General features: G+C 36.1%; 1 protein-coding gene across 1 annotated transcript; it reads left to right on the top strand.

Annotated features, from left to right (window-relative positions):
- Positions 1-1,448: 1,448 nt before the first annotated feature.
- On the top strand, positions 1,449-10,634 carry GIMD1 (GIMAP family P-loop NTPase domain containing 1). The gene is made up of 2 exons (XM_003257742.1): positions 1,449-1,841; positions 10,374-10,634. The coding sequence occupies exons 1-2, from the start codon at positions 1,449-1,451 to the stop codon at positions 10,632-10,634; spliced, it is 654 nt and encodes a 217-aa protein (XP_003257790.1).
- The last annotated feature ends 691 nt before the right edge of the window (positions 10,635-11,325 follow it).

Here is an 11,325-nt window from a genome sequence, read left to right as displayed (position 1 = left end):
GTCTGGTAATAAATTAACTAAATAAAATACATACGGTGCCAGTCCCAGAGTGGTACAATAACGCTATCGGAAGGTGAAAGTTCATATGAAAGAACAACTGTGCCAGGGCGAGAGATGTCTTTGTGGAGAAAGCATTTTCAAGACTGGAAAAGGTAAGTGAAATATAGCAGATGAATTTGGATTGCATAATTAATTTTCTAAAAACATTACACCCTGATTTAGGAGTAAAAAGAAATTGACCGCATCTCACTGCAGTTGACACCACTGAATGAGCTGGGGGAGCTGGTGTGAACTGGAGGGACCTGCAAAATGAGTGTCTTTTTATGGAGGTATGAAGCTGCTTCAAGGTGTTCACATTAGGGTGTGGGCATAATGGAGTGAGGGGCATTAAAGGACAAGAAGGACCTGTAGTACTTAAAACTGTGTAATAAAGTTACAAGATCTAAGTGAAAATAATAAATATGCAATATTAAACTGTCTTTATTTCTGAATCAGTAGCATGGGCAGTTTTAGCAATTGGCAAGTAACTCTGCTTATAAATCTAGTGAAAATGATTAATGACCTTAAAATGCTATGGGGGATCATGCTGTGTACAAAGGATCGGCCACTGTACAGGTATTGTACATGGAATAGATTCTCCCAAGATTCTCCCCCCTTCTAACTGAGCTGCCCAATACGTTAGGCTTTACTTTCTTTATTAAAGAGCCAACACTTACACTAATGGACCATAGAGATGGTTTATTAATTATTTTATAACAGAAATTACAAGTAGTTTGTATTTTCACCAGTGTTCCCTGGTTGTAAAAAAAATAAATTTTGGTAAACAGAAACAGAAGTCTTCTTTAACATTATTCATATTTCATCGGAAAGAAGCATTCAGGAAATCAGGAAGGACGATTTCTTGCAGATACCACTTGTGTATTCAGGCAGTGGGTGGGGAAGTGGGAAGATGGGGAATGTTGTTGAAAAGCAAGAAGGGTTCTTTCTCCTACTGTTCTATTCTTGCTTCTCCAATAGTGAATAACTTTTAAATACTACTGCTAGCTTTGCCCCTGAGCTCAGGAACTTCAACACCTTTCCCTAAACCAACTCACTTACCACATTGATGAGTTAACATATTTCTCCTAAACATGGTTTATATGATCTTCATGTAATTTGGGATTTTTTCCCTCATTTTCTGCAATTACTGTTTCCTAAATCCTTCCTTATCTGTATTTGACTTCTCTCTCCCTCCTCATTGTAAACTAGTAATATTTCCACATTCCCTTCTGTCACTGGGGCATCTCTACTTTAGTGGAGCAGTCCTCCTCCATGCTTTAGTCACTACGAATGAAGGGAAAACAAATCAAAAATCGTACTTGGAGTGCAACTAGGCCAGGTAAGAAACCTTACATTGGGGGAATGTAGAAGCCTAATTATGCGTGCTATGCCTTTGTTTTCCTACAGCCATGACAGACCCCAACAAGATCATCATCAACTTGGCCCTCTTTAGCATCACTCAGAGTGGAAAAAGTTCTGCTGGAAACATTCTGCTGGGAAGCACAGACTTTCACAGCAGCTTTGCTCCCTGTTCTGTGACCACATGTTGTAGCCTGGGCCGCAGTTGTCACCTCCACAGCTTCATGCGTCGAGGTGGGCTAGAGGTAGCCCTGCAGGTCCAGGTGTTGGACACTCCAGGTTATCCACACAGCAGGCTGAGCAAGAGCTATGTGAAACAGGAAGTCAAAGAGGCTCTGGCACATCACTTAGGGCAAGAGGGTCTCCACCTTGCACTCCTGGTTCAGAGAGCAGATGTGCCTTTCTGTGGGCAGGAAGTAACTGACCCAGTCCAGATGATCCAGGTAATACTAAGATGCAATTGCACTAATGCCATTATTACTTCTTGGAGGACATTATCCTAATAGTAAAGAACCATTAACTGGTAAAAATAATAATTTAAACAACTAAGTGTTGGTCACCTAGGAATAGTCAGTAAAAATTATTTGATTTTCCCAAGTCATTTTTATGACTTCCTTCAGAGGAACCCAATCAGCCATTCTACAACTGGTTTGTAGAAAAAAAAAATTGAGATATTAAACTTTAGAGGTTAACCAAGCCTCAAACTCCTAGAACAAAAAACCCAAATAAGTTTGTAAAATGTTTTCCCTGGACTGTTTGGATCAGAATCAACTGGGCTGTTTGTTAAAGAAGATTGATCCAAAACGTACTGAAACAGAATCTCAGGAGTGGAGCCTGCATATCTGTATTTTCATAATTTTCCATGTATTTCTCAAAAACAGTCAGATCTTAGAATCGCTGAACTTAAACACTGACTTGCATCCATTCAGCATCAAAGGGACAATCTCTTCTAGTTCACCAAGAAATGGGTGCTCATTCACTGACTTGGTCATTGAACACTCTATTGAGCATCTAAACAGTGCTTAATTACTGCTAAATGAGACACGAGCCCTTCCTTCAGAAAGTTTACAGTCTAGAAGAGGAAAATTAGATAAACAAACCAGAAAAAGACAATGCATTAAGTGCCAAAGTAGTATAATGAACAAGAGGGGGTTTCATAAGACTTAAGTCATAGTGAGCATTCAAGGGAGAGTTATGCATTATTTATAGGAAAACAATTCGGAACTTCAGATTCTTTGCTTGCCTTATCAGCTGTAGCATAAGTGACTGCTCCATTCTAGCCAAAGGAAGACCACAGGGACCTCAGGTTGAGCATAAATAACACATGCCACCTTTCCCTGGTGGTCTATTCCAATTTGTTTGCTTGTTCATTCATTATAAGTCACTAAGTTGGAGGCTTATTCACAGTCTCCAACTGTGAATAAGGAGAGGAGCTGGATAAGAGGCCTGGACACGACCACAGCTAGAAGATGGAAGGAGTTGGGAGTTTATGTGTATATGTGTGTGTGTGTGTATGTGTGTGTACGTGTGTGTGTGTATATGATATGTGGACTATTACTAACAATAGTCCACACAGCCCTATGTAGACTATTACTAACAATTCCTGGAAACTATTCATTGAATAGAATAGAGCACTATTCTATTCAATCTGTTGATTCTTCAGTCTGAGTCAATCTAAATTTAGCTGCTGGACTTCACTAGTATTACTCCAGAGCCTCAATGAGTCACTGAGCTCAGAGACACCAGGTCTACTAGAAGCTTCACAGTTAAACTTTTACAGAATGGTGAACAGATCTTTTCTGTTCAAGCAGAACTTGTAAAAATGCTACCCTTCTTTTGGTTCAGTCTCGGCTCATACTGACATAGGCCCTGTTACAGCCCAGAAAGATAGTTACTTTGTTTTAATGAAGACTTTTTTTCCTTTAACTAGAAAAGATACTTCTACATGACAGATACACGCATTGTTTTTCAGTAACTGTGCATGTTTCTAAAAATGAAAAAAAAACCCAGCCATATGTATTATCACAAGAAACTAGAGGAAAAATCAGGGTGACAAGAGCATAAAAAATGCTCATCATGTAACTCCTGAAAAACCAAGGACCTGCTACACAAAAATAAAGAAGAATAGAAGATGATTGCAATTAAGAAACAACATGGGATCTAAGAAAGCCCACCAGCCTCCTCCAAATTATGAAAGCCTGTATTTCAAGCAATGTTTCTGGTAGAAATCAAGTGGTGGGAAGCCTGCATCCATGACATCAGTAGAATCTTTAGACAGTTCTTAAAAATTCATTTAAAGCTATTATTAAGTAAACATTTAGATGAGGCTATAGATGGATATAATTCAGTAAATGCAGTCAATACATAAACAACTCTTTTTCAAAAGCTACCCTGACTCTCTCTATACGTCTCAATATTTCCCTACCATGAACCTGTGCTGAGCCCAAAAGGTTATTTTAAATGACATACATTTTGAAAATAGGTTTTACTAGTTTTAGGATATAGGACAATAATGTCATCTGTGAGGCTTTTTTATATATGTGAACTCAATTCATACATGTCTTTGGTCTTTTAAAACAATATTTGGCATATAGTCTTCTCTTACAGCTGCCTTCCAAATTAGTGTGCAATTCAGGAATTGAAGGCAGCGAGGAGATGAGCTAGGGCAAACCTCAGATCCCAAATATTTCTTTCTGAAATAAATAACTTCCATCTCCCAAGAAAATCACCAGCCAAGGTTTAATAATCTTGAGTGGCCTATGATCCCTGGGAGCACTGCAGACCTATTCCAGTGTTCTACTACGGTCTTTGGTTGATGGTCACTTAAGCACAGGCTGGCTGTTTATGATCTTCCTGAAGGTGCCTCAGCTGCTGGTGGCAGCCATCTATATGTGCTCACAGATTGGAAGCAGTTGCAGAATGTCTGAATATTCAACAGGACCCGCAGCTGTTAGGAAGGAGGAAGAAGCTGTTAAGTCCTCAGGTTTCAGGCACACTATGGATTTCTTTTTCTTCCTGGCTGATGCAAAATGGAGTATGGAGTATCTGCCTTCTTTCTTTTACCCCTTTGCAGGGGCACTGACTAGTGCTGTAGAAGGAGTCTACCAAGCCAGAGTCAGAGAAGTAGCTTCTTGTTTCCCATGCCTCCCTGTTGTCTCTTTAAATATCTTCCCCAATTTGTACTCTAATATTTTGCAGAGGAGTTATATGCTACTGGCTGTGACAATGGAAACATTTTCCCCAAATGATCCCTTTTTCTTTTTGTTAGGCCTTTATTAATTTACAGCAAAATGAAAGAGATATCAGTGAGTCATGTCCCCAAAATCAAGAAATAGAAGGAAGAATTTATTCGACTATTATCTGGAATCTCATTTGAATGTTTATAAACCCACAAATAATGAATCAGAGAAGACATAATATAGTCACCTCAGGAAAGAGCGGGCATACAGCCAAGCTGCACTAGGAATTGTGCCTAGGTATTGCCTATGGTCCATTTTTCCCCCCACTATTATGATATTCTGTATTATTACTGTGTACAAGCAAGTTTCAAGCATGTACTTTTATTTCATAATCAACAACCGAACTGTTGAGGTTGCATACGAATGTGTTTACAAAAAGCTCAGAAAAGCTAATTCAGAGCCTGAAAATACTAAATTAAGATTATGGGCTTAGTTGTTAGAATTTAGTTAAAAAAACAAGCCTAATTACTTTATAGGTGTATGACTATAAATGCTACTAAAACTTTCTTGGTTTCAATTCCTTACTTGTAATGTGGAGATAATTTTATGTATATTAAGAGTTCTGAGCATTATATTTAATAAATACATCATGCTCAGTATTGTGCCTACTTACAGTAGGTCACAGAAAATGGTAAAATATTACTAGCATTGTTGTTGTTATTGTTAAGATCACTACCGAGATTGTGACTGAGTACTCATTCAAATGAACTAAGATATGGGCAAGATAGCATAGAGATTAAGAGATGGGTTCTAAAGTATTCAAGTCTTAGCTACTTATTTGCTTTGTGATCTCGGGCAAGTAACTTCTCTCAACTTCATTGGTAAATTGAGAAAGACAGTAGTGTCTACTTCATTGGGTTACTTGTGGGATTAATGCCTTTTTAACAGTAAATGATATAGCTTAGGCACAGGCACGTGGCAAGTGCACAGCAAATAGCTCTGGACATTATTATTTTATTGTTAGTATTTGTCTTAACCTAAAATTAGGAAACAGTGTTTTTTAGGTTTATCCTGGTAGACTTACAAAGAAAATAAGAGCAATATCAAATTTACATGGCCCTGATTTATAACCATAAGAAGTAACTTTTTTATTAATTTAGAAAAAAAATCTGGAAAAATCTTCACTGGCTTAGTATGGTTAAATTGAAAAGCCCCAATTTAGTGGGAAAGATGGGGGACCTTGGTTCCAGGTCCAAGCCTGTCAATAATCAGCCATATGACTTTGGCCAAGTCATTCAACACCACAAGTCCTCAATACCCTCATCTGTAAAATGAGGCAGTTTATACAGATGATCTCTGAGGTTGAATATTCTCTGGATCTGGCCTAATGAGAAATTATCATTCAGCTTTGGCTCTCTGAAAAGGAAAATGTTATGTTTTAATTGGGGTGAGAGTAAGGGAATAGCATAAAGTATAAAAAAGTGGTCCTGATTGTCCTCCTGTTCCGTGATAATTTTTTTCTCAGTTGATGTAATAGTTGGCTTTTTGTTTGTTTGTTTCCCCCCAAAAAGTCCAGATGCTATGATTTCATCAACCACAAACAAATGGGGCAGGGCTGGTGAGGTCCTGGGAAAATGAACATAATTCCTGGATAACAACGTTTATATCCTAACCAGTAGTCCCAAAAGGACTAAATGGACTCATACCCATTAGCATTCAAACTAAACAATTCATGATTGATTGTAAAATTTTCATCTAGCTTAGTACTATATTTAAATTATTAACACCAGATAACTTACATTGACTTATCTTGCTTTTGGATTTTTATGTGAGGTATCAATCAACTGTAATTATTCTTTCTCTGGGTCCATAGAGAACATGTTTGGCCACTAACATGATGACTATTCAGCAAGCAACACTACTTTCAAATATTCAACAATTTTCTGGCCAAAATCGACTTAAAAGATTTTAAGCTAAATCAACCACTCTCTTCTGTTTTTGGCAGTAATTGAAAAGTGCAATTTCTCTCACAGTTTAAGATACGAGCATCCTTTCATAAATAATTATAAATATGTGAAAACTTCATAGTGGCTGAACACGTGGCCTTTTAAGTGGCATGGAGCTTACAAATCTATTATCCTTAGGTGCTTTAACTCATTTTCTCTGAATGAGATTGTGGTTTAAAGTATGGGAAATGTCTGGTGGAGACCAAAAGGGAACATGTTAATGTTACAATACAGAAAAACAGGAACAAAAGAAATACTACGAAAGTTAAACCATTTACTTCATTAAGTACTAACCTAGAAAGAAAATAATTCTGTGTTATGATATAGAACTCAAGAAAGGACTGCTTGTGCCAAATAGTTTATTTACCATGCACTTGTATTGTAGCAATACTGTATTTCAAAAATATTTAAGGAGGCAAATATCTTATCCATTAAGTCAGTGGGGCTCAAAAATGTCTAATAACAGGTATGATCCACACATCTGCCAATACATACCTAAGGGTAAGTTTAGGATGGCTCTCAAGGAGTTAAGAGCTGTAGCTATCTAATAATTTGTATGAAAACCTTTTGATATTTGACAATCAGTATGATCATATTCATAGTGTACTTGGTGAATACCAGGTCTGGCTCTAAATTTGATAATCTTTCAGAGATAAGAGTGATCAAAGATCAATAGCAGTACTTGTTTAGAAATAAAATCTCAATGCTGTACAATGTCAATCATGCTTGATTACATTAATTACCTTGTTAATTCCTACATATTTTTTAAGAATCTGGTCACTGCATCATCACATGCAAGACACTTTGTCTGATCTTTCCTTTTTACCCCTACTTCCCACCTCCACCCCAAAATTGGCAAAATGATCACCTTTATAATGCTAACATAATTTCTATCACACTTGCAATTGAAACAAATTGAAAGTATTTCTTTCCTGTCTGTCTCCCTTCCTAAGTTAATTCAGTACACAAAAATCTCCACTAACTGTAAACAGAATATGTCTGTCTTGTTCCACACCTGTCCCTGCCATGTAGAACATGCCTAGAACAAAGTAGACCCTCAATAAATATTTGCAGAAGGAATAAATCATCTAAAATGCTTTATAAAATTCAAATTCCAGGCTCCAGCCCTAATGGTTCTGCTGCATTTTTAGAAAGCCTCCCAGGTGATTCTGATGAAAATGATCCAGGGATCGCTGTATTCCCAGAGCCCAGATCTAATAAACTTAGTACTTTATTAATTTTTTTAGCCACTTGCATTAGTTTGCCAGGGCTGCTGTAACAGAGTACCACAATCTGGGTGGCATAAACAGGAGGTATTTACTGTCTTTCAGTTCTGGAGGCTAGAAGGCTGAAATCAAGGTATTGTCAGGGTTGGCTCCTTCTGATAGCTGTGAGAGAAGATCTGTTCCAGGCTTCTTTCTTTGGCTTGTAGATGGCTATCTTCATGTACGCATGGCACTCTCCCGGGACTTGCATCTTTGCCCAAATTTCCCTTTTTTATAAGGACACCAATCATACTAGACAGAGACTCACCCTAATGACCTTAGCTTAAAGAATTATATTTGCAATGACCCTATTTCCAAATAAGATCACATCCAGAAGAACTGGGGATCAGAATTTCAACACATGAGTTTGGCGGAGGATGCAATTCAACCCATAACATCACTGTTCATTTACTTTGCAACTCTGTGACTCCTCTTCCAGCAGAGACCTGTTAACGATATACTGAATATACAACAAACTCTAAAGAGGTCTGCTAATTTTGCTACGTTACCATTAGGCAAAATGGGATGTTGACATTATATGGACATTAATTTTTTAAAAATTTATTTTTTAAAGTTTAGAATCTTTCTATTACAGTAATTATTCCCTAATATACTGATCGTGAAACTTTAAGCAGGGTATTTTTAGAAGGAATAGAAATATGCAGTTATTCTATGGTGGGTATACATAGAAAAATTTTGAACACATATGAAGAAAAAGTTTGGACCTATTCCTTGAAAGAGTCCCTCTGAATAGAAAATAGTCCAGACTACAGGCAAATTCATGATGATAAACTGCAAAAAAAAAAAAAATAAAATAAAAGCTTTACAAAGATTAATTATACTTCAAAACCAAACCCTCAAAAGAAATAAATAGAACCCTAAGCCTTCTATTTGAGCTGATAATGAGGGTCTAAATTCCAAATTAATTTAACATTTGTTTACTGAGAGTTTACAATGTGCTAAAAGCTTTGATTGATATGGAAAGACATGAATCTTGCCTTCAGAGTTCACTATGAAGTTGTAAAAATTGATGTATAAATAAATGACTCTGATAAAAGCCAGACTGTATCAGTTGTAATTGGTGACCATGATTGTGATGTTTCTAATTTTAAATGTTTTGTCCCGTAGTTCTCATGAGTATTTTCATGTTAGATTTACCTATCCAGATTCCTTCCTTCCTTACTCCTGCTTGCCTTCCTTCCTTCCTTTCTCCTTTCTTCCTTTTCTGTTTTCTTTCTTATTTCCTTCTTCTTTTCTTTCTTTTTAATTTTTCAATATTATAAATTCTAATCCTGTATTTTTGTGTACATTGATTTCCCAGACTATCTTTCAATATTTTCAATAATTTTTTAAAACCAGAGTTTGTACTAATACGCATAACTCAAAGTCTTTATAAGTCAGTTTGCCAATATCATAATGGAGAAAATAATAATAGTATCTCCCACAAAGAATTGCATTAAGCTTCAAAAGAAGTAAACATGTAAAGTGCTTAGCATAATATCTGGCACTAAATGTTAGTTTTTCTCCCTTCTTTCTTTCTTCTGATTATTAAAGGTCTTGGGTGTTTCTTATTATGTTTATTCCTAGGCATTTTGTATTTTTCTTGCTATAAACTGGTAGTAGCTTTGGAAATATTTTGGTAATAGGAGTGTTCGGAATGGAGGTAATGTTATTTTGTTGTCACATTGTGATTTCATGTAACTTTAGAAATATCCCAAAAAATTCAAGGGTTATTTTTAGATGTCTTTTATATTACATGAACAATTTGCCACATGCTGTTACTTCTGCTTTGTACCAGCTTTTATTCACTAATCAAACAAGAATTTATTACATAACCAACTTCCACATATTACTAAACAGAGGAACGTCAATCTTCAATGTTTTTCAACCACATTAGAGGAAGTCATTAGATAAATTGGGTTCCATTCTAAGCATGTGAAGTCAGGAAGATGAGACTCACAGTTATAATATTTTGTGGTTCGTCCAAATCACCAAATGTATTTTTATCTTAGCTTTTCCATTACATGTCACCTGATTAATCAATAGATTCTTCACAGATTATGTAATTTTATATCTTTAGTAGATGCTTTTAATGATAATGATAACACATTTCTACAAAAAGTAAAAGATAAAACAATTCCCTTGACTAAGGTCCTCTGACTTAAATTCAGTGGCTTTAATGGAGTCAGGTAGTCAGACAAGTATAAATGATTACTGAATGTTGAAAAATCTATGCAGCAATGATAATATGCAGTTTTGAGGTTGTGTATATATCAATTATCATAGTAAAATAAAAGAGATAATTTAATTCCCTGTTTAATCCTGCCTTTTTCAGAAAGTCAAGCCTTTTCCCTCCATTTACTTACAATACTTGATCCTGTCTTCATTTCCTACATTGTATATCAGCTTTCGGAAACATAATAATATGGATCTGCTGGCTATCTATATGGGACCGTAATAAATCCTTTGCTCATTTTTGAGGAATATAGTTCAAGTTCAATAGTTATTTAACTTCTCTCTTTCAGGAACTTCTTGGACGTGCTTGGATGAATTACACAGCCATTCTTTTTACCCATGCAGAAAAAATAGAAGAGGCCGGGCTTACTGAAGATAAATATTTACACGAGGCCTCTGATACCCTGATAACGCTGCTAAATTCTATTCAGCACAAATATGTTTTCCAGTACAAAAAAGGAAAATCACTCAATGAACAAAGAATGAAAATCTTAGAAAGAATTATGGAATTTATAAAAGAGAATTGTTACCAAGTTCTTACCTTTAAATAAAATTTAGGTAAAAGGAAAGGAGCATTGGGTATTGGAGTCAGAAACCTAGCTACAAAGAATGCCTTTATTGACATGAATGTGGACCGTAAGTATTCTGATATGCTGCTGGTGAGAGTGTACATTGGTATAACCACTTTGGAAAACTAGAAGTTAAAAAGAACATCAATGATTCAAGATTTCTAATGCAAATCCCATGATATAGCAATTACACTCCTAAGTGTATATCCAACATAAATGTGTACATTTGTGTACTAGAAGACATGTATGCACAATAATGTTCATGGAACTACTATTCAAAAGCTAAACATACAGACTATTCAAATGTCTATTAATATTAGAATGGTTAAGCAAATTGTGGTATGTTCCCACAGTGGGATATTGGAATAAGTAATTAGAATAAGCAAGCTCAACTCTACGTAACAATACCAATGAATTGCCCAAACATAATGTTGAAAAATAAGCCAGACATAAAAGAGTACATACTCCATGATTCCATGTGCAGAAAGTTCAAAAACAGTAAAGCAAATGTAATCTAAGCTACTCTGATGGTAGAAGTGCTGGAAATTGGGAGAGTGGTTAACCTTGGGGAGGGGATTGTGAGTGAAAGGTTACACTTGGTGTGGCTTCTGAGATTCTGGTCATGTTCTTTTGTTCTCTTGATTTGGAGCCTGGTTTCACAGGATTTGTTCAC

This window comes from Nomascus leucogenys, chromosome 9 (assembly GCF_006542625.1).
Source record: "Nomascus leucogenys isolate Asia chromosome 9, Asia_NLE_v1, whole genome shotgun sequence".
In the NCBI taxonomy this organism is placed as follows: Eukaryota; Metazoa; Chordata; class Mammalia; order Primates; family Hylobatidae; genus Nomascus; species Nomascus leucogenys.
The sequence above is the reverse complement of the archived record's forward strand: the minus strand, read 5'-3'. Positions and strand labels throughout refer to the sequence as shown.

Excerpts from the sequence above, each read along its gene's own strand:
- GIMD1 (XM_003257742.1), top strand. The coding sequence starts at position 1,449 with ATGACAGACCCCAACAAGATCATCATCAACTTGGCCCTCTTTAGCATC. Across the intron at positions 1,842-10,373 it reads ACCCAGTCCAGATGATCCAG|GAACTTCTTGGACGTGCTTG; the intron begins GTAATACTAAGA and ends TCTCTCTTTCAG.